At 48.0% G+C, this 23685-nt stretch overlaps 2 protein-coding genes and 1 non-coding gene across 3 annotated transcripts in view; 1 reads left to right on the forward strand and 2 right to left on the reverse strand.

Annotated features, from left to right (window-relative positions):
- The first annotated feature begins 4645 nt into the window (after positions 1 to 4645).
- Positions 4646 to 17241, forward strand: LOC135829372 (sulfotransferase 1C2-like). The gene is made up of 5 exons (XM_065341776.1): positions 4646 to 5520; positions 13742 to 13895; positions 15249 to 15433; positions 15756 to 15850; positions 16161 to 17241. Exons 1-5 carry the CDS (start codon positions 5283 to 5285, stop codon positions 16476 to 16478), a joined length of 990 nt encoding a protein of 329 aa, XP_065197848.1. The 5' UTR covers positions 4646 to 5282; the 3' UTR covers positions 16479 to 17241.
- A 1769-nt stretch (positions 17242 to 19010) lies between these two features.
- LOC135829887 (dihydropyrimidinase-like) overlaps positions 19011 to 23685 on the reverse strand; it is a 20445-nt gene continuing 15770 nt past the window's right edge. The window contains exons 17-20 of the mRNA XM_065342270.1: positions 23390 to 23569; positions 22671 to 22757; positions 21050 to 21230; positions 19011 to 19940 (exon numbers count right to left, since the gene is read on the reverse strand). Coding sequence (XP_065198342.1) covers positions 19858 to 19940; positions 21050 to 21230; positions 22671 to 22757; positions 23390 to 23569 — 531 coding nt within the window. The 3' untranslated portion in view covers positions 19011 to 19857. The remainder of the gene's footprint in view (positions 19941 to 21049; positions 21231 to 22670; positions 22758 to 23389; positions 23570 to 23685) is intronic.
- Positions 20565 to 20686, reverse strand: Trnal-caa (transfer RNA leucine (anticodon CAA)). Its single transcript has 2 exons — positions 20649 to 20686; positions 20565 to 20610 (listed from the first exon to the last, which is right to left on the reverse strand). It is a non-coding gene; the product is annotated as a tRNA-Leu (tRNA).

Raw genomic sequence — 23685 nt, forward strand, 5'->3', positions numbered from 1 at the left:
ACTAACATTGGTACCCCGCAAGGCGACTCCTTGTCGCCAATTCTATTCGTGATCTACCTGGAAGCTGCCCTGCAGGATGTGCGACAGCGAATGGCTGCACCTGTGGCCCGGCATCTTCCGTACGATGTGGAGTACGCCGATGATGTGGACTTCATCAGTATCTCTAGTGATTGGCTTCGGATGTTAGAGCCACAAGTTGCCACCATCTTGGGTACATGGTCCCTTACCGTCAACCAGACCAAGACAGAATTCACAGCCATCCAGCGAGAGGCCGATCGTGCTGATGAGCCATGGCGTATGGTCAAGAAACTCGGCTCTCTCCTTGGTGATGCAGAGGATGTCACCCGCAGAAAGCAGCTTGCGGCGATAGCGTTTAAGTCCCTCTGCCAGTTATGGAAGAGAAGAGACCAAGTGAGTCTGGAGGTGCGCGTCCGGCTGTATAACTGCTTCGTGTTACCTGTCTTGCTTTACAACTGCTCCACATGGGGCATCACTCGACAGACAATTGAAGCGCTGGAATCGTATCATCGGCGGCAACTTCGGCATATCTTGGGTATCAGGTGGCCCAACCGACTGTCGAACGATTTGGTTTACGAGCGCTGCAGTGCTGCTCCACTTGGCAACATTCTGGTGAATGCAAGATGGCGGTTGTTTGGCCACATCCTGCGATCAGATGAGCACACACCGGCAAGGGAGGCCATGAGTGGATTCTTTGGCTGCTCCGTGCCGGGATACCGTGGGCGGCCGCGGATCACGCTACCAGTCCTGCTGAATCAAGACGCGGAGCGAGTCGGCTGCCGTCTGAGGACTCCAGGGGACTTGCAGCTGATGGCTCAGCGAGCACTGGATCGCCGTGAATGGACATATCTGTGCAACGCAGTTACAGATGCGTACAAGGCAGAGTACTGGTGAAGGAAGTTGGCACTGCAATGGTTTGAGCTACATTCTTTGTTGTTGGTACTCTGATTATCCGTATTATCCGTATTCACATGGCCTTTGCCATTCATTCAGTATATTAATGTCATCAATAATGATATTCTTGTTTGTATTAGTTTATGTGACACCATTTTCTATTTTTCTTTGCCTGCCTGCCTGCTGGTGGCCTTTTTTCGCATGGTTCGGTGCAAGCGAATTTGGGCGAGCCCATTGACGCGGGAGCACAAATAATAATAATAATAATAATAACAACAATAAAAAAGCTTCTTGTGGTCCTAGGGCCGGTTGAAACTAGGGGGGAAAGGGTCCGTCAGTTCGGGAGAGGGAAAAACGACTAGGTGGTTTGGAGGTGACAGCGTTGAGAATGACCGAGGGTCCTCTTCGTCTGTTCTCACCGTCCAGGAGCGATAACTGACTCACGCTGCTATCTGGTGTTCACGAGGTGTTTGTCGCGCTGGAAACGGAGTGTCTCTGTAAGTTTGTATCCCTGGTGATGTTTGTGCCTGGACAGCACCATATAAGTGGTGCTCTTCAGGCGCAATCTTCCTCAGCCTACTCAAGCTCAACTGATGAGGGGTGAATTCCCCGAAACACTGTGTATTGAGCAGGGAGTGGTGCTTTCTTGCAGGTTAGCCGAGTCGAAGGTTCGATGGACTTCTGGTGTTCTCTGGATGGCAGTCGTGAGTCAGTCAAGTGTCAAGTCGTCGGCGGAATAGCGCGAGCTCCAGTGTGGGAGCAAACCCATTCCTAAACAAAATCATCGCCGAAGTCGCAACCTCTATTTCTTATTTTTGCTAACTGATTACGAGTAATATGATCGTATTGATAGAGAGGTTAAGATCCACGTTATCTCTGACGTGACGCGAAAGTTCAGCTCACGTTATTTGGCTCGTGGGTCGAAAAACAACGCGAGTGACCTGCATGCAGCTCAGGTGGAAATTTGGAATATTTGACGTGAAATAATTGCGCGTCACGTCGGAAATAACGCGCATTTTAACCTCTCTAACACTAGTAGTTCTACATGATGGGATATCATATTGCTCCGCTGGAGAGTGCGATGAGGCTCGGCTGAGACTCTGAGGAAACCTTGTATCTAGTCACATGACATGATGGCGGCCATGTTGGTTCTACTACATGTACATGTAGGTATAGTATTATACACATGCCATGATCACATTTTGCATGAATTTAGTCACATGACCAATAATTCCGTTTGTTCCTGTAGATAGTAGAGAGGTTTTGCATTCCGAATTTCGGAATTATTTTCGGAATGTGGCGGCAGCAGTCGAAAAAGTAGTCGAACTTTCGGAAGTGTGGTGGCGAAAGTGCATGGTTTTCCGAAAATGGATTTTCGGCTCTTTCATGTTTGGGAGTGCATATTTGAATACAAAAAAGTGTATTTTTCATGTTTGTATTTTTGCTTTCTGCTGCCCTCGATTATTTGAAATTTTTTCCACGTATGTAGTTTTGATTTTTGCTGGTTTTTGCTGTTCTCACACTCCATCACACTCTATCTTCCTTTGCCATGGAGCCTACTGACAGTACAAGACAGTAGTTCACCAACCTCGTCTTCAGCTGTTGGATCACTTGGTCCAGCATCAGTCCGTCCTCGTCTTCGAACCGCACCCAAATTCAGTTTGACCTGCGCCCTTGGATTTGATCCTGCTCAACCCCTTCGACGCTCTCCATTTTGTTTTGCATGGCAACCCTTGGAAACGAAGTCGAATCAGATTTTCGGAATGCAAAACACTGAAAATACCGTTTTTCGGAACGCGCTTTTTTCGGAAAAGCACAGTCGAAAATCATTCCGAAATTCGGAATGCAAAACCTCCGAGTCTAGTGTAATAGTTAATCTTCTGACTGTAGATGGTATGATAATGTAGTTACGGGCAGAAACACCTTGAACCACGCATAGGCCTTGCACTACAGGGCACTGCACAACTCCTTCCACCTGCCGCGGTCCTGCGCGATCTGGTGCAGGCGCTGTAGGTCGTGCAGGTTATCAAGTTGACCATTGCCTGACATCTTCAGATCGGCTGAGAGAACCGACTGGATAGTGGTGCGGGGTCGGCCCCTCCATTTCTTGGCATCCTTGTCCCTGAAGTAGTACTCCATTGCCATTCTTGCTGGACACTCATCTAGCAAACGAAGAATGTGGCCCAGCAAACGCCACCTCGCCGGCCTCTTCACACCATGAAAACAGGAAGAAAAAAAGGCAACAGGAACGTGAGAATGTTGAGCGGACCCACTTGGATGACGACAACACCATAGCTTACTGGTAGAGCATCGCTGGCCACATAAGCCGTGGACGTGGGTTGATCTCTGGTTCGAGTTAGGCCTGTAGTTCGAGTCCTGGTGGTGGGAATATCACTCACAGCGGCTGGCATTACAGGTGTGGTGCTCACGCAGAGTGGTGGCATCTGGCATCACCAGGCCTAGCCTAGTATAGCAGAGGCAGATATTGTTTAGCCCCGGGCGGGGCCCATGGAGATTTGTCTTCATTATACTACAAGTTGGTTCTTCAGAAATTCATGGTTTCACGCTATTGGTGTTGTGAAATATTAGTACTACTAGTATGCCAGCCTACTCATCTCGTAAACGCACGCTCCGAACTGACTGGATGACAGATCTGGAGTGGTAGGGGCAGACCGTAATCCGATTCCCGTCGTTGCACCATATGCCATGCACACTGCTCTGCCTCTGCCAAGAGAGCGCTGCTGCTGCTGTTCCAGAATGTTTGACCGTTTGTGTTTGAGTCAGCTTCAAATTACATGTACATGACTGTACTTCTTCGCTGGAGCGACGCAGGGCATCATTACAAAAAAACATTTCAAGGTTCGCTTGAGACTCGGTTGGACTGAGTTTTCAGCATCCGTAGGTACACCACCATCCTGCAAGGATCAAAGGCGCAGATGCAGCTCCTAAAGCGGTGGCAGGTGAGTATAGTATTAGTAGATCAGCCCACCAGCAAAGTGGTCAAATACCGGCATCCATGTTTCCCTCGTGCCAGGCCGGCCACGAGTTCAACTGTGGGCGGCAGCACGGCCGGAAAAAAATCCTCCTGCTTCCCAGGAGGACTTCAATCTGGTACCCTCTGTTTCTCAATGATGGTCTTAGACCATCCCACTGCGCCTGCACTGCAGGCCATCATTGCCAAGCTTACATGTTACCCAAAGTATAAGCAGTAAAGTGTTAGTTTTATTATCAAGCTACTTCGGGAGCTGGGAAAGGAAAATATAGGATAACAATTAGCAGGGCCTGGGGTCACAGGGGGGGGGGGGGGGGGGCGGTACGTGTATGGTAAATCTTCGCAACTCCTGTCCTGAAAGTCGTACTCGTAGCACATGACTGAGACTCTCAGTGAGAGATTGCGCGCTGAAAGCGAATCCCGCGGCTGCAGTGTCGAAGGCGTGGTGTTATCGCTACATTATACATCATGTAGATCTACATTTTGTTGTAGTGAACATCACACCATTTGAAACCTTGACACGTTTCCCATGTTTATCTACCCCCCACATCATGACTACCCCCAGGCCCTGATCCACTAATGGCACTATACTACAGCTGTGGCCTAGTGTGGGTAGATTCTCTACACTAACACAGCCAGGATTTACTTCTTTACTTGTGCAGGGCGCAAACTAATACTTGACTCACGGACTTCACTAGTACTACTTGACTCTCTTCTTGAGCAGCATGCACTGTCGTCTCCACAATGCGTGCGCAGTACTTACTTAGTAGCCACTCGTACTCATATCGGTATGAAGTGCTCGTAGCTGATACATGATTTTCGTGTACTCTACATGGCAGCAGCAAGACTCAAGAAAAGCGGAGATCCATGCCATGTGACGGCAGTCGTCGAATCACCTGTGTTGGAGCGTTTCCTTGATTTTCCGCTCCCCATCATTCTCCTCCCGGAGCAGCAGTCACTGGACTGATCTTTCTGGTGACGTTTTGGAGAACAAGTGAGACACACACTCGCAGGTCCAGTGTACTGTTTGCTGACAGTCTGTTGCTGCTGCCATCCTCCGGCCGATACGACAGCAGTCCGAACCCCACTGGCTGTTGAAAGCTTTCGGAACTTCCGTGAGTTTGACACAGCGACGACGGCGGATTTGTGCCTGCCGTGCCGCAAACAGTCAGTGTTTGCCTGTTTGCTGTAACATAAGACGTGGGTTTCACCTGCCTTGCCTTCTCCCGTTCGTGCATTGTGGGCTCTCCAACGGGGCTCGTTAATACGTTATCTGGTTATTCACATACCCGCGTTGCGGTAGCCCGGCAACATCTGGTCCGCATCTTGCCCGCTAGCCTGGCCTACTAAATTAATTGCCGCAACAAGCTAATATCTGATGGCTGAACGAAGCAGCTCCGACTCCAGTCTGGCGCTATCGGAGTCCGACCCGACGTCGCCTTGTACGGATGCATCGGTCAGCCCTACTGCTGGCCTGGAGCAGGAATGGCTGCCCAACTACAACACGTACGACGGCAAAAACTTTCCGCCGCTCGTCCGTCCGGAGAATCTGGACAGTTTGAAGCGGTGTAAAACCAGGAGCGACGATGTATTTGTGTGCACCTACTCGAAAAGCGGTAAGTAGTCCTGAGATTGAGACTTGAGAGGGTTTCCTCAACATGTTCTGGTCAGTATGACAGTAATTCGTCTTACAATCATAATGATTATTCACTGGTTTGAGGGAAAGAAGATTATTGCTATTCTTTATTATTTCCACGATGGCCCATGGCCGGGGGGGGGGGGGGGGAGTCCGTAAACACATGTTTTTACTTAGAGACATCATAAACGGGAGTTTTTTTCTTGACCCACCCACCCAACATTACCGGGCCAGAAATGCTCCCCCCCCCCCCCCCCCCCCCCAAATGCAGATAATACCACTCATAATAACACCATCCTGTACAATGCACACAACAAGACACATGATCGGTATACAGTATATCAGGACAAACACACGCATGGACATACAGGACAAACACACACATGGACATACAGGACAAACACACACATGGACATACAGGACAAACACAAGTAGGTTTGACACAATGTACATACATGACATAACAACAAGAGAAAAAAAAGCTAATGGTATGCCTGACCAGCGCATGTTTCTGGGAGTACAGAGTATGTGTACTACACAAACAATGGTGGTACCTGTCTACTCTGTGGTGACGCGCGCAGTGCAGTGCAGTGTAGTGCGTCTTGAGGCCTACCTGTACTAGCTCTAGCAGTGCTACATCATGTACATATACATGTACACGCGCGGTATGGTGTGCATGCGCTCCGAAATGTATTTTTTTAGAGATGCCCTGCAGGCGAACCCACCCACCCACAAACGCCCAATAGACGTCTCTAAGTAAATACACGCATTTACGGACTGGGCCCCAATGGCAGATAATTATAATCATTGCTATACCGGTTAGTCCATGACAGGAGAAGTGTGAGTTTTTTTGGTTTTTAACGCCAAACATCGTATCTCACATGGAGTAGCGCATGCTCTACGTGTCAGGGAAAAACCCCTACGGCACAATAGCGTAACAACATCGCCCATGTCCGGATCGTATCTCACATGGGGTAGCGCATGCTCTACGTGTCAGGGAAGAACCCCTACGGCACAATGGCGTAACGACATCGCCCATGCCCGCAGGGAATTATCCTGTCGAGTGAAGGCCGTGCTTTTCTCAGTTGTTAGAGAGCTGGGGACGTTGTTGGACAATGGTGCATTGAGGAAACTTGTGTCAAATAATTATTCTCGCGATGGCCTGTGGCCAGTAAGAGACACTGGAGGTGTTCTTGCTGTTGTCGCCGTTGTCCTTGTTTTACATTTACTGTAAAACTGGGATGTCTAACGAGTCCAATTTTTTTCTTCATTTGAAGAAACGTTATCGCGAACCCGGTTTAAGATGTCTGTGTAAAGATGCGCCTACAGATGGGTAGCCAGGTAGCCATCATTAAACTTTCTGCACGTTATCATGCCACAATTACAAAAACGTTAAACTTTCTGGTCGTTCAACTTTTTCCAGTTTTACAGTAAATAAATAATTTGTACCATTCAACAGCCACGGCTCCCAGTCCAACTTGAGGATAACATCCAGCAGCAGCTACGAAATGGCGAACTAACTCAGCAAGAGCTGTGTCATAGTTTGCTGGATCCATCGCCATCAGTTCTGGCAGTGACACCCCAGCACCACTGCGTTAGCCTGTATTCTCACATTGGTACAAACACTCAATCTGCGGACAGAACTGTTTCGTCCTTTGTGGACTCATCAGCGCAGCACAGAGAGAGAATGAGGTCGAACATGATAGCCATGAAAAATATATTTTCCAAAGCCAGATTTAAACCAGGCCCGAACGTACCTTGCCAGAGTGCTCGAACTGACAAGTCAGTGAGCTCTGCAAACGCCCATGTGGAAATCATTTGGAACAAGTATGCGTTCACACAGGGAATGCAGATACGCGCCATGCACCTAAAACGTGGCCCGTGTGACCAGGTATCCATGGTGAAGCGCAGCCGTTGAAATTTGGCCTTCGACTTCAAATTGCCGATCTTCTCTATCTAAATTTTCCGATCTTAGTACTGTATTGCACATAGTAACAGTGCGGTGACCAGCTGCTTCGTATACAAATTCAGCTTGTGTCACCTCTTCGTCATACTTCAAAAGTAGCACCATTGCGTTCTCCTTGGTCCACAGCCCAGTCTAGGCATGCTCTGATAGTCACATCCTCCAACCGACTGACAACACGACTTTTCTGGAAACGAAATGCAAAAAAAATCGTTTTCAAAGTCGTCTTGAGGGCAGTTCGCGGATGGATTTCAAGGTGGATGTGATTTTTTTAATTTTGTCCATGTTTCTATTTCTAAGGGCACTTTGAAGAACATGACGCATGCACATGGTGTTTTACCATGTGTGAATGCACGTGTGAAAGTGGCCCAAGTCCAGGATCTAGGCGGCAATCTAGCACTTAAATTATACTATAGTAGTCTTTCCCAGCAGCTCAGTACTACTAGTACGTCCAAACTAAAGTCATTGTGTAAGGCCGGATACCCCAAGCCCAGAGCCTCGATGGAATGTCCACCACCCCCTGTAACTGGAGCACGTGTTTGATGCCTTTCGCCTGCCCAGCGGCCAGGGCCCAGTGTCACGGTCTTCCTCCTCAGTCATTCAGCAAGTCTATAATTCACTTAGCTGAGTCAGTGTGTGCAATGTATGTTTTGTTGGGTGGCAAGCACTAGTACATGAGTACCACTGTGCCAGCTACCCCCCCCCCCCCCAGGCTAGGCATTGGTGCAGGCATGCATACTACAGTAGTAATCAATGTAGCATTCATAGAAACCAACACTAGCACAAGCAAGAATCCACCCACCAGGGCCAGGGACATTGATTTGATTAATAACCGTGATATCAGCTTACGTCCAAGTACTACTAGTACTACTACAGTACTAGTACTTACTGTCTTTGTCTTTTACGACTACTGCACTGGTCACATAGTCCCCATTGATGTGCAATAAGGCAGCTATGTTTGAAGTACTAGTAGTGCCACACGGACACAAGGCCATGGAATATGCTCTCAGTATGTGTTATGAACACCCTGCCATCTGGGATGTGCCCATTGGTGAGGCATATACATCCTTTATCTGATGCAACTGAAAACTAACATGTAGATATGGGTGTAGATGAGGGGATGGGGCTGTCATGGGGCCATACAGTAGCTTGCATTGATAAAGCCTACTCTACTCTGTTGAAGTGGCGGGAACGGATGGAATCCAACCCCATGAATAGACCAGAGCTGCCGCCCACACTGCACACTGCACTGTTCCTAGTGCTTGGGTTGTGCAGTCCCTAGCATTGTGTTATCCATGCTGTTGGATTTCACTCACCATGCACTCACTAGTGTACACTCACTAGTGTATGGCCGGCGGGCAGGACTCATAAGTACTAATACTATACCATTGACACTGTTGCTGGCAGAACACTGTGTGACCTAGGGCCTGGGCTAGGCAGTGACACGCACTTCCTCTACAGTCCCCAAAGTAAATAGTTGGACAATACCACTTGACACGTTTTCCGACACACTTGATCACCTGCAGCACAAAAGTCTGCCCGGAACAAGCCTAATTTGCCAGGCTGGAATGTTCGGTGTTTCCCATAGTATGCGGTTCAGCCCGCCTAGCCAAGCTCTAGTCTAGGTGAAGCTCGTAAAACAATAATTCTTTGTCGTAAAACGATAGTTCTTTGTCGGGATAACCCAATGCTTGACCACCTTACTTATTGCCATATTTGTCATTCTGTAGCGTGGCCAAAACTCATCTAATGGCTGTGAATGTGTAACTACTCGGCAGTGCGCTGTAAGAAGTAACTTGGCTTGTGCGTTGATTCAGCCATGCAACCCCCAGGATGAAGTACTGTAAGAGTTGAATCTCGAATGGGGTACCGTAGCGTAATGCTCTGATGAGAAAGAATACATCCTTGACTCAAGAAACGTTACACATAATATTATGTTGTTCCTTCTCTCCTTTATAATTATCATGTTAGGGAAATCAGAAGGCAGGTGTGTTATGGCACCGTCATTAAACGTTGTGCCCGCTAAGTGGGACGTGTTTGCAAATCGTTTAATTTCACTTTAGACTCCTCACACAGTTTCAACTCTTACATTAGCCTGTGTATTTGGATTTGGGGCTCTGAACTAGTGATGTGCACGGATAGTCGGGTACCCGTGCTAACCGTGAGGACCTCGGGTAGTCGGGTACCGAATAGTACCCGAAAACCCGAGGTCGCAGATGACATCATGTACAGTGCACGTGTACAAATAATTCACGCATGTCTACCCAATGCGCAAGGGAAGGGGCCGGTGTGCATTGTGGTCTTACCATGGAAACATTACCCGATCGGGTCCCCGTGCTACCCGTGGAAAACTACCCGGACCCGATACCCGAAGAAAATGCTACCCGACTCAGCCCTACTCTGAACAGTACAGCGTGCACTGAGTGGAACTCCAATGATGCGTAACCATGGGGACACATGAAAGTGTATTTAGCCGGTACGTCTTGTCCGAACAAACGCAAAAACACCCTTGCTCCGAATAAGGCCACCCTTTCTTTTTTCGTTGTTTAACGTCCGCGCCCGCGTACCTTTTTGCCTCCGACCGGAAAAAAAAACAAGAAAGTAGTAGTACCAATAATATGCGAAGTTGTAAATACATGATTGTGTAGTTTCACAGTGTGCCGATCATGACCTTAAACTTATAATCTTGCCTCCCGGGCATGCCTTTGTCTTGTGTTCTTTTTCTTTTTTTGTTGGCTTTTAAATATCGTACGGTGTGTGCCCTAGTAAAAATCCAGATGTAATGAATTCATGACATGCTAACTCCATGCTATGTACCTGTTTTGTTGGATTCATCTGGCATGTGCTCCAATTTTATTTATTATTATTATTTTATTTATTATACTAGGGTGTTTCCCACAGACCTATGGTCTTCTTACGGGAGCCCCTAGAAATGTTGAGCATGAACGAACAAATGGGCGATAATCTGTACAAGAGCGAACAGATGTACCATCAAAGAGTGTTGTTCTATGCCTGCAAGTGCCGTTAGACCCAGAAATATTCTATATATCACATGCTTTACTGGTCAAAATGTTTGATTGGGGTTTCCAGTTTTTGGAATGGGCTTTTGTTTTTTTTCCGCCCTCCCGCGTACCTTTTCGTGAAAAAAAGGACGTTAAACAATGAATTAACAAAGGGTGGCCTAATGTTCATTCCATTGACTGAGTGTATGTGTTATCAGAGTTTGTACCAGTCAAGTGTATGTGTTATCAGAGTTTGTACTAAGCAACTACATGCCTACCGTATTATCTCTAATATAAGCACAGTCTCCAATAATAGCATGTCTCCAATAATAGAACACCTTGGGGCAGCATTCAAAAAATAAAGTGCTCAGTCTCCATTATAAGCACACTAGTGTAGATTCATTATCTGTACCGGCGAAAAACCCCTGAAATGTGTGTGTCTGACATGAATTTGGCCATGGCAACATGCCTATGAAGTGAGGTTGAAATAATAATGGAACAGTCTCCAATAAAGGAACGTCTCCATTAATAGCACGGGGCAGAGGTACATTGAAAAAATAAAGGACCGTGCTTATATTAGAGATAATACGGTATGTCCTGTCAATGTATGTACATGTAGTACAAGTTCTCAATCTGCGGACAGAACTGTTTCGTCCTCTGTGGTCTCCTCAGCGCAGCACCGAGAAAACGAGGCCGAACCTGATAGCAGTGAAAACAAAATTTCCAAAGCCAGATTTAAACCAGGCCCGACCGTACCTTGCCATGTACTGTACTAAGTAAGCTCCACCGTACGTGGGATCAAAAAGCTTTCATTACATGGAGATAAGAATGATACACTAACGCAATCCCGAGTAGAGTGAGTTGCGTGCTCAGGACAAACGCCTAAAGAAAAAAACTACATGACCGTCCTGTATGTCCTACTGATGAGTTGGCCTGGAATACATTTTTAGGAATGTACATGACATCTGGTTTTGCGTACCTTGTCTGTACCGAGTGGGCAACTCACGCTATTCATTGCGTTAATATGTGTATGATCATGTTAATTAGGACTACAGACTCAGTGCCATTGAGTAGGATGGGAAGTTGAAAACTGTCTTCTACTTCAAGAAAGGCGGTTGAAGTGCTGGAGGTATGCATGGCAAACAGGCCAAGACCAAATGAGCAAGGTCAATGCCCTTAAACTCTTCAATCACAATTCTTAGCTGCCCCAGAATTCAAGAAGTGGATCACACCTCGCCAGAGCCACAGGCCAGCTGCCTTGTACGTCATTGTGTATCTCTATTGTTCGTCAGTTCTGATCCACTTGAGTTGGGCACTTTATCAAGTGCTGGTGTGTGTGTGTGTCACTGTGTGTGTGTGTGTGTGTGTGTGTGTGTGTGTGTGTGTCACTGTGTGTGTGTGTGTGTGTGTGTGTCACTGTGTGTGTGTGTGTGTGTGTGTGTGTGTGTGTCACTGTGTGTGTGTGTGTGTGTGTGTGTCACTGTGTGTGTGTGTCACTGTGTGTGTGTGTGTGTGTGTGTGTGTCACTGTGTGTGTGTGTGTCACTGTGTGTGTGTCACTGTGTGTGTGTGTGTGTGTGTGTTTGTAGCTATCATCGCCTTTGGCGATGGGCTTTCCAAAGATCCAAAGGTGTGTGTGTGTGTGTGTGTGTGTGTGTGTGTGTGTGTGTGTGGTGTGTGTGTGTGTGTGTGTGTGTGTGTGTGTGTGTGTGCATGTGCGTGTGTGCATAATAATATGCTTGTGTGCATGTGTGTATGCATGCATGTGTATGTGTATATGTGTGTATGGAAGTCTGTGTGTGTGTGTGTGTGTGTGTGTGTGTGTGTGTGTGTGTGTGTGTGTGTGTGTGTGTTTGGCGGTCATTAGACCGCTGCAGTACAAGGCATGCAAGGATGAAAAACAGGGGACGTAACCCAGGATGCGTTCAAAGTGTTTCTCACGTATTTAGAGGTATAATGGTAGCCTGAGGGTATCAACGATAGTAGTAGCAGTACTGCTTTAATAGTAACAAAACAAGTAGATTACCTGGTGTCTGTATAGCACACAGCATGGCCTGTCCATGAGATGGAGGGGATAGGCTATGCTATGAATACTATTGCCTGTGCGATCATAGAGCATCGCGAGAGGCCAAGTGTCAAATTTGTCGAATAGCTGAGCCGCCGAGCCGTGTGTATTGTAACATACCTACACCGTGGCAGACTGGCTTGCATAATGAGGTGTCGTGTAAGATCAGCACACCTTAGCGTTGTGCACATACCATTCATATCAATCTGCGGACAGACCTGTTTCGTCCTTTGTGGACTCATCAGCGCAGCACAGAGAAAGTGAGGCCGAACCTGATAGCAATGAAAAATAAATGTCCCAAAGCCATATTTAAACCAGGCCCGAATGTACCTTGCCAGATGCTCAAACTGACAAGTCAGTGAGCTCTGCATAACCATTCATATCATGTACATGTACACACCATGCATAATCATTATCCAGAGCACAGAACCCGGGAGAGAACAATGCAACTCGGCAGATGGCACAGTGCCTACATTGCATAGCCGCAAACTCCGGTATTCCAGAATCAGCTGGGCCGGCATTGCGTCATTTTAATGATCTACTTTGCTACGGCCTGTAGTCCGCATTTCTCGGTTTGACTTCGGATGGGTTTGTACGTCATACGTAGTGTACAGACATTGCCTTCGGAACTTCCGTATTAGGCGTGAAATCGTCGCACCTTACTTAACCGTGGGAAAACTCACCTCAGTCAGTTTCATCGTCATTTCACTACGTACTGAAGGCAGCGCGCCACGAGTGAATGCGAATGCCAGAACTGTAAGGGACCTGTGGTCGTCGAATGCTTAGGAGTTGAGATAACAGAGCCGGTACTGCAGAAATGCGAGGGCAGCACTTTTCTTATCGTCTGCCGCTTGACTGTTTACACGCACTCGTGCTCATAGGTTACTAGACAAACCTCATTAGTAGACGACGATCGAACATCCTGAAACGCCTGAAACGCATTTAACAGACGTACATGCAAGTCTGGATAGTAGATGATAGTCGTACTCGTTACAAGACAAACATGTTGACCCCCCCGGGTTGTCTAACCCCCCCCCCCCCCCCCGGGTTGTTTACCCCCCCCCCCCCCCCCCGGTTGTCTACTAACAAGAGTAGACATGTACCGGTGTAACAAGGAGAATGTTTGAGAAAAGTCTATCCTCCCGTATCCATGTCTTCTTGACCTTATGCAGGAACAACTTGGATGCAGCACATCGTTCGACTTCTGAAGAACAACGGGCAAACGGAGTCTGACCAGGCCATTGTCAATGTCATACCATTCCTGGAGGAGTACCATGTTGACAATATCGACCTCTGGACGTCGCCGAGAACTATGAAATGCCATCTGTAAGTATTATTATATTATTATTAAAAGCATGTCCGCGTAGGTGGCGGGGGTGCCACTTTCGCTTATGCCATTCAGGATTGATGTCTGAAGAGTAATACGATACAATGAAATGACAGAAGTGACGTCAACAAAAGCCGTTACCAACAATACCAATAGGACTAATGGAAAAACTTCATCCAAAGTATAAAATAAAATAGAATATGCATACAACGTGTCTGGTGGAATCACGTGGATCACGAGAATCAGTCCTGTTAGGTGGGGGGCCATGATGACAGTTCCGTCTGCAAGACCCGTTACCAAAGTCGTCCGAGGTCGACCCCTGAAGCGTTCAGTGGCCTCGTCATTGGCCAAGCGAAGATACATATCCATTGCCAACTTTGGAGGAGCAGTTGGGGCCAAACGAAAGATATGGCCAGCGAGACTGTAGCGCTGCCTTGTGATAATCTCGCTGATCGAGACAGCTCCGCAGCGCTTATACAGAGTGTCATTGCTAATTCGTTTAGGGTACCGCATGTCGATGATGCTCCTTAGCTGGGTCCTGTGGAACGAATCCATTCGCGCGAGCTCCGACATCGGTAGGCCTCAAGTGCCGCAGTTGTAGGTAAGGACTGGGATGACGTAGGCCATCTGCAAGTGCTGTTCAAAATTGATGTTCGAAATTCTAGTATTAAACTCTTCCACAACGCCCCCTCAGACGGTCCTAGAGCGCGGTGGCGTTGCCACGGCGGATGCGGAAAACTTGGCCTCCAGCTGAGTCTCGCACGCACCGTGTATGTATGTGTGTATGTGTATGTATGTATATGTATGTGTATGTGTGTATGTATGTATGTGTATGTATGTGTATGTATGTGTATGTATGTGTATGAAACACATTTATTGATTTTTGTTCTGTTTGGAAGGGCATAGCGAGAAGTGCAGTAAACGTCCCCTAACCGGACGCCCTCGGTGCAGCGAAAACTGTCCTGATATGACAGCATTTCGCTTGATCCAGGGATGCTCGTTCGATCCACAGCACTTTGGTGTATGAAATTTTGCCCAGCCAATACAGGATTCCTCTTGGTACAGAGTCTGACAAACACAGGGTTTACTGCTCTGTAAAGTGAGAAACTTTTGCTAGAGATTAAATTTCGTTATTTTCGCGACTATCACACATTCGCGAATATAAATCGCCGCAAACCTCTCCGTACATTGATTGTAGACAGTACAAGATCCGACTGAAGACAAAGAATCGCACAAGTTTCTCATCGTGAACCAGCCCAATTTATGAAAACGCAAAATTTGCGCCCCGCAACCGTTTGTCGCTTTGCAGCATACAGGTACTCATGTGGCATCTCCGGTGTTGTTCTGTGCAGGCCGCATCACATGGTCCCCCAACCCAGCAGTATGGATGAGACAGCAAGCTCGCCCAAATACATCTACGCCATGCGAGATCCGCGCGACGTCGCCGTCTCATTGTTCTATCACACGCGGGCATTCGAGAAGTACGAGTTCACCGGCGACTGGAATGACTTCTTTCACATCTTTCTCAATGGAAAAGGTTAGTCCCTGTGTTCCTCGACAGAGATCTTTTTTTAAAGAAACAGTCTTTTCGTCTTGTTGACCTCTCTCAGTAGGCTGCTCTAGTGCTGCTGCATCGCGCAATGCCCGCTACTGTTTGTAGCTTGAGCACTCTGGCGCTAGAGCGACGAGCTATCTCAATGTCTGTGGTGCCTCCTTTGCACCATGGCTGGTCGCTCGGCCTATTTAGCTCGTGGCTGTACTGATGAGGCCTTTATGGCCGAAACAGCTTGCTGTCTACAGCATTTGGTCTTTTCTAATGTAATCTCTTTTGTAATGTGTCTTTTCATCTGCTAACACAGCCGAGTACGGTTCCTGGTTTGAACACGTGTGTGGCTGGTGGCAACGTCGTCACTATCGCAACGTGTTGGTTGTGTCTTACGAGGAGATGCAACAGGTTGGTTGTGCAGTGCAGGGAGAGTGTGCTAGAGATTGTGCGAGAGAGAGTGCACAGACATACGCACACAGACGCGCACACAACACACACACACACACACACACACACACACACACACACACACACACACACACCACACACATAAACACACACACACACACACACACACACACACACACATGCACACAATTAGTATCCTCATGAACAAGTTGTATTCTTTCCCTGGCCCTGATCCACTGACTTGGAACGAGACACATGGTCACATCGTATCCTGAGGTTTATTGTGTGATTTGCTCCATCCACCTTGCAGGATCTGAGGCAGGTGGTGTGCAAGGTAGCGTCTTTTCTCAATCTCGCCAATGTGACGGACAGCGTCATCGACCAAGTCGTAGCAAAGAGCTCGTTCTCGGCGATGCGAGTGGACAAGACTGCGAATTACTCCTGGGACGACCAGTATCGTCGACCGGGCCACGTGCCGTTCTTCCGTAAGGGACAGGTTGGGGACTGGACCAACCACTTCACGGCTGAGCAGGCGCGCGAGTTCGATGCCGTGTACAGGCGGTTCGCCGAGCGCGTCGGGGACTTCCCGGAGTGCTACTGTAGCGGTGCTGGTGTGGCAACATCATGACGCATGTGTTGCGGGGCTTCACTGCGCTGCGCACGCGTTGCTAATCTCGGTGTGTCGCGGTGCCGTACGACCGCGTTCTGAAGCTGGACAGAAAGGCGTGCATCATCATTCGGGGATCGACCCATGACCGGTGGGGAATTCCCTGTCGCACGATAGCCGCGGTCATCAGTGCTCCGTGTGGGCCACCATGCGAATGCAAAGAGCACTGAGAAGCCACAAAACATGCTCCTTTTGAAGTAGCGGAAGTGGCAAATTTCAAAATAGCTTCAAGTAAAAAGATGCTTTTGGGCGCAACAGTGCTCAAGATTGCACACCGGAACTACAGCAAGACAATGGAGCTCTCCCAGAAGTTCAATATTGGTACACGTATTGTCACAAAACGACACTTTTAGTGCTGCAACCACCATGTTTTAAACCCATTCAGCCACGTGTGCGCCGATATTATTTCCCGCGTTTGGTCCATGTCATTCGAGAAATTTTCACTTATTCTCCGGCAAAGAATTAATTTATGATCTCACTTCCTTTGCACAACGGATACCACACGATGTAAGATTCATTTTTCTTCTGAAATTAGATAATAGTTATGGACATTCACAAGGATTAGATTATTCACTCCCCGCTTTCCTACTGGTAGTACAGAGTGATAACCATGGCAACCGTGTGTCGTCGAATCCTACAATAATTATGCCCGTGTTGTCGTATACAGTGTATCATAATTTCATAAAGATGCTGCAGGTTCAACTCTCTCTCTTTCCTACACCGAGTACCGTATTTCCCTGAATATAAGTCGCACCTTTTTACACTAAAATTCAAGGTGAGAAAGGGGGTGCGACTTATAATCGAGCATGACTTACTACTGAAGTCAATAAAATCAAAACATTATTGCTCAAACCTGAAAATGGGGGTGCAACTTATGATCGAGTGCGACTTATAATCGGGGAAATGCGGTAGTTATTCGTAGTAGAACATGTTGTAGATGTGTGATCACCACAGGTCAGTTCCAATGGGTGAGTACCAAGTAGTGCTGTGTGTGTTGGCAGACTTGGCACACTCGTGGAGCTTCTCTTCCCCGCGGCTATGTGGCCTCCGCGATTCCGCTTGTTGCAGAATTTCCGCAGAATGCCGCAGTGATCGCAGAACTCTGGAGAACATCCAACGGACCCTGTAACGTCGCAGAAGGTGAAAAGCCAGCGTGTTGCCGGGGAGATGTGACATCATCGAATACTCCACGACCGGCAGGCTGCAATTGCCATCGAACACCTCTACTACCAGTAATGTAAACCTGCTGGGTGAACTTACCTACCTTTGCGCTAGCTCGCCGACAGTGGTTAGTTACCATGGTGATGCACAGGGCTGGTGCTGCCTGCATGGATTGTTCTTACAGCTCCGCTGTGACTAAACCATGCACATCTCAGTGCAGGGTCACCGTAACTGCTACGGCCGCCATTGCCGGACACGCTATTGAGTGATGCAAGTGAGTGATGAAGACTGAGCTGGGAAGAAGAAGAACTTGAGAAAGAAAAAAAGCCACCAGCACATCCCACATCCCCCTCCTGCCATCCCTTCTCCAGTGATTGTTGTTATGGCCGCTAGTGGCTGCTGCTACTGCTCCGGCCCTGGGTAGCTCTGCTCTGATTGGTCAGCAGCCTAAGTTCAGCCAATCAGAGTCTTTCAAGCTGGCAAGGACTTCTCAGCTACATGTACTTGAAGTACAATGTAGACCAGTGAGTGATGGAGAATCTGGACGGAAACAAATTCAACAGCAAATCCCAAATCTCTCCCTCCCACCACCCTAACGATCAATTACTTTTATAGCCTGCTCAGACCCACAGCAGTGCATGTCTGCTCTGATTGGTCAGCAGCTTCAGCCAATCACAGTCTTTCCACACTATGACTTCACACCTCAGACTATGTACAAGCGATGGAGAATGTGAACAGAAAAAATCAAAAAAATCTCACCTCAGACTATGTACAAGCGATGGAGAATGTGAACAGAAAAAATCAAAAAAAACTTCAGCAAATCCCAAATCTCTCCCTCCCACCACCCTACCCGATCAATTACTTTTATAGCCTGTTCAGACCCATGAGAGCATGTCTGCTCTGATTGGTCAGTAGCTTCAGCCAATCAGAGGCTTTCACACTGGCTATGACTTCTCACCTCAGACGATGCACATCGCAATGATGGAGAAACTGGACAGGAAAAAAATCATCAGCGATTCCCAAATCCTGTCACCCTGCCCAAGGAATTACTGTTCAGGGACATAGCAGCTTTTACGCCCGACCACGGCCAAAAGTGCCCAGGATGCAGAATGTTGCACCCTAATTTCAAATTTTTCACGGGGATACCCCCGGTCCCCCTCCAAAGGCGGTGCGGCGATGCTATGCTATGCGCCTGCTGTTATAGCCTGCTAAGGGTGCTTGGTCCGCATGTCTGCATGCTCTCTGTTTGTGCTGGGGAAAAAACATGCTTACCAGGACATACTGACTTGGACTCCCCCCCCCCCCCCCCAGGCACACGACAAAAAATCATCATTACCACGGTGAAAAGTCTACATCTCTAAAAAAAGAAAGAAAAAGAAAACACCAAATCCAATGGCAAAAGCCCGACAGAGCATGAACGAAACCTAGCAAACACACAGCACTACGAGGATAAAACTTTAAAACTCGAAACACGGAGCCGACAGATGGCTAAAATGAGAGCAATGAAACAGCATGGCAATAAAAACCAAAAAAAAAAGCAATCAAAGCTTTATCTACTACACTTGCTGCGATCGGACTCGCAGCATTGTTTCTATGCGTAAGCACAGTAAGTAACCTTTGGCAAGCTGAAGCACCAAGATGGATACATGGCACACAGCACAGTAATGATGAAACAGGACAAAGCAGAAAATTAATGCTGAAGATGCCGAGAGCATCGTCTCCAACAAGAGATGCAGAACGAGGCGGGCAGCGCCGAATTCAGCAGCACAGCGAGTACAGAAGCACGTAAAGAGATCGCAGACAAAGCGCAGCGTATAGCGGGAAGAGAGTGGATCCAGGCTGAAGCTGAAAAGCACTGCTAAGCAACGATACAAAACAACAAGCAGGGTTATACGAATATTTTCACAATACGGGGCCACCTAGAGAGTAAAATATTGCATACGGCTAAAATAGGATAGGAAATTGAGAGCAGCAAGAAGACAAGCACAGGATGACGATCTCACACAGTTGGTACAGGGTGAGGGTACGCGAAGTTTTCCGGTAGAAAGGAAAGATGTGGGACTCATCCAGCGAAAAGAAGAAAAAGAAGAAAAAAGGCAAATGGTCGCGGGGATGGTGTATGCATGACCGAGCATTGACCGGCGTCAGCGCACAGCACACGCACACGTGGCCGCCTAGCTTATCCGAAGAAGATGCCAGATCCGCCGCCACCCGGTGGTTGCAGCACACGTGAGCTGGCACGACCACCGCCAGGAGCCTCCGCTACAGTAGACAAACAAGACAAGAAAAGAGCGCATGTTTAAAGCACACATGCACATAAGGAGCAGAGGGCAAGTGCCTATAGAGGCCGATCCACAATACAACTTTTTGCTACGCGACACGTGATCTGCGACAGTTGCGACAAGAAAATGCCCGTTGCGAGCTGTCACGTATAGTCGCAAGGCACCTGTCTCAGAAGTTGAAGAAAGTTAAACCTTTGCGACATGCGGTGCAGGAAATAGACAAATGGCGTACACTCTAATTTCAGAAAGTTTCGGTGCTCAATATTTTCGGTATGAGGGCAAAAAGGCCAAATAAGGTGAACAGAAATTTAGGTAGAGAGAAGCAGTTCCCTATCGGTTTATGTGTTAGGGTTTGTTCGGCGTATTGAAATTTCAGGTATGAAACAGACGCACCGAAAGTACCGAAAATAAAAGTACACCGAAAATTTGTGAAACTACAGTAGTTTCTACTTTGGTCATGTGCAGTGCACGTGCACAGTGCCACTAGAGTATGGCGATGTCGCAAACACCAAAACAGATTGTGAACAGTGTGTCGCTGTCGCAGGTCGTCGCAGGTGTCACATCGCAAAAAGTTAAAAAAAAGAGTAAAAGAAAAAAAATAACATGTCAGAAGTGGGATTCGAACCCACGCCCACATACGTGGACCAGAAGGCTCCAATCTGCATTGACTGCAGAAGGTACACAAGACCTTGAGTCTGGCGCCTTAGACCGCTCGGCCATCCTGACACGACGGAATCTAGTGCTTGAAGATAGCAATTTCTAGAGTGATTTGGGTATATGCACTTTGCAAAACATTTCCAGCTGAATGCAGAACCCTCTTGTATTATTATTATTATTATTATTATTATTAAATTTTTGATAGGGCAATCCTCACAGGCCTAAGGCCTTTTGACAGGGTACCCTAAAAAATGAAGAACAGAATTACGGAAGGTATGCAAGGAAGAACTTGAGCGGACCTCCGCTGGGAGGGCATTCCAGCGGTCAGAGCCAAGGAAAGTGACAGAAAATAAACCATAGCGACGTTTGGCTGTCGGAAGAGCAATACATGACGTCGTCAACAGGATAGAACTATGGTCACAAGACTCTTACTTCGTCGTGAGGAAGAGCCTGGTGTAGTGGTCTGCGACGAGGACGTATCCTTTGTCGGCGTGTCGTCGGCGGCCGAGGATTCGGCGGACGCTGGTGCTGCGTCGCCCACCATGATGTCACCGTCCTTGGTCCACACAGGGCCGGAGTAGGGCTTCCTGTCGACCTTCTGCGGCTGACGCGTCTGAGACAACAACAAGAAGGTCGTGTACACAGAAACCTCAGTGAAAATTAAAAAAGTACACTCTGTGTCATTGGACAAAACATCCTGTAAACTGCCTACCGTAGTTCCGTGCATATAAGCCCATGGGCTAATATACAAAATAATGCATTTTCCGGGGAAAAAAATTAGTAATAATGGTTCGTTTTTTAGCCCTGGGCCTATATTCGAATTTTGAAGGCAGCTGGCACGCGAAAAAGCACTACAAGTCCGTGCGCGGTTGTCCGCCTACCGTAGGTACCGGTACTGGTAATGTAGTCTGCACTGACATGCTGTACTACGGTGTTTGGGTCTGTTTATTAGCCCATGGGCCTATAAACGGAGGTGGGCTTATATCCGGATATAGGCCCATGGGCTTATATACGCGGAACTACGGTAATGCTTAACACGTTGCCACAGCACACCATCAGCAAAGCGACACTTTAGTTGGTACTCTGCTCCTTCAGACAGCAGCTGTTTCGATCATCAGGATCTCGTCAGTGAAGGTTGATAATGTAGAACGGCTAACAGATAGTGAACTTCACCCTTTTGTAGCAAAAAAGGGTCTTGGGACGTATTAAAAGGTTTGCTATTATCATGCGAGCAGAGCATAACTATGTTAAAGTGGCGAGGCTTCCTGTAGTTTCGGCAAATTGTCTTCATCAGGTTCACAATGATGTGCAAGCTGAGCTCTCAAACCAGCATTGATAAAGGCCAACAACTCCCCAGTGTCAGTAAGAGCGTAACACGAATATTAGCCGTCGTGGAATCAAACTTCAACAGTGGGTGTATGTGTGTGGCCACACAGTGCTCCGCAACAACAGTTGCCATCGTAAGCTCGCCGGTTCTGAGAAATCGCAAACATTTAGTGACACGAAAATGAGGCGGTTTACAGCACTTTTCTCTGTACAAGCAAGGGTGAGCAGCAGCAGCAGCAGCATTTGGGAGTGTACAGATTTCCATGGACCACCACACCATAACTACCATAACTGCGCTGTCCAGCCCCAGACCTGCGAACACTGGGCTGCGAACATGTGCAAGGCGCAAACGTGAGTGAGTGACGCGACTGGACTTCATTGAGCAGGACTGTATATGACTGTACTCTGTGTTTCCCATGTACCCGTCCACATACACGGTGGCGCAGCAATGTAGAGATCTCTACATGAACAACAAGAACGGTCTAGGCTACGACTCGGAACCCCCAGGGCCCCAGGTCTTCAGCACCAGGCAGCAGTGTAGACAAGAGAAGACGAGAGGCACACAGGTGCGTCCAGGTTGCCATGAAGTCGAGACCCTAGGTCGGCGGAGCTCCCTAAACCTCACCACCACTGCCACGATTCAGGTTGTGCGTGCTTCCCCTAGCTGCATCCCATGTTTGTTTTAAATGTGGTCTTTGTAAAAACAAAACAAAACAAAAACACGTACCGTGTTGCGCCGCAGGATGGTATCGTAGACAATGGTGGAGTAGGGCTCACGGGGAATGTACCGTCCGGCACCACGCTCCACGTTCAGCTGCACAAACACACACACACGCACAGAAACGACACAAACAGACCACAACACAATACAATGAATAATACATACTCATTGGTTTGCGGGAAAGATGCAAACGGGAAAAGTCTGAAGAAAAAATTGACAGTCACCTCCATGACTCGAACCAGGGACCTTGGCTTGAGGCCAGACGATAACACAATGAAACTTACAACTAGATGAACATCACACTAACACAGTAAGCTGAGATGCTGGAACGACGCTAACAATTCTTGCGCAGCGTGAAATTTCACATCGGAAGCGGCGTTCGAACATCAGATTCTAATGTGCGGCTCACGGTCGAATCCGACGTTCGAACGCCATTTCCGACACGGAGTTTAATGCTACGCCAACAGTAATGTTGCGCGAACGTCTCCAGCGCCCTTGAGGTCTAGCCGGCATGGAGAATGTTTCAGCAACTTTCAGCCTGCCCAGTGCTGGCACAAAGTGGAACTCAGCTGAAATCCACATTGACCAGAGTGAGCAGATACAGTGGCAGTCGGTGCAAGTCACAGCAGCAACACACATGCATGCGCGCTCGCACACACACACACGCACACACACACACACACACACACACACGTACACCCCCCCCCCCCACACACACTCTCTACCTTTCCGTGGTCCCAGACGACCTTGCCACGGCTGATGGTTACCACGGCTACTCCATGGCAGGTCATGCCCTCGAAGATGTTGAAGTCGACCGCCTGGTGGTGGGTGTTGGCAGAGATGGTGCGTGATGCCTCCGGGTCCCACACTACTATGTCGGCATCGGAGCCTGGAGCAATTATACCCTGCAGAAGGTACACACACACGCACACACACACACACACACGCACGCACACACGCGCACACACACACACACACACACGCACGCACACACCAATACATGGAGTTGAGAAAAATAGGA

The sequence above is a fragment of the Sycon ciliatum genome, chromosome 13 (assembly GCF_964019385.1).
Source record: "Sycon ciliatum chromosome 13, ocSycCili1.1, whole genome shotgun sequence".
Classification (NCBI taxonomy): domain Eukaryota; kingdom Metazoa; phylum Porifera; class Calcarea; order Leucosolenida; family Sycettidae; genus Sycon; species Sycon ciliatum.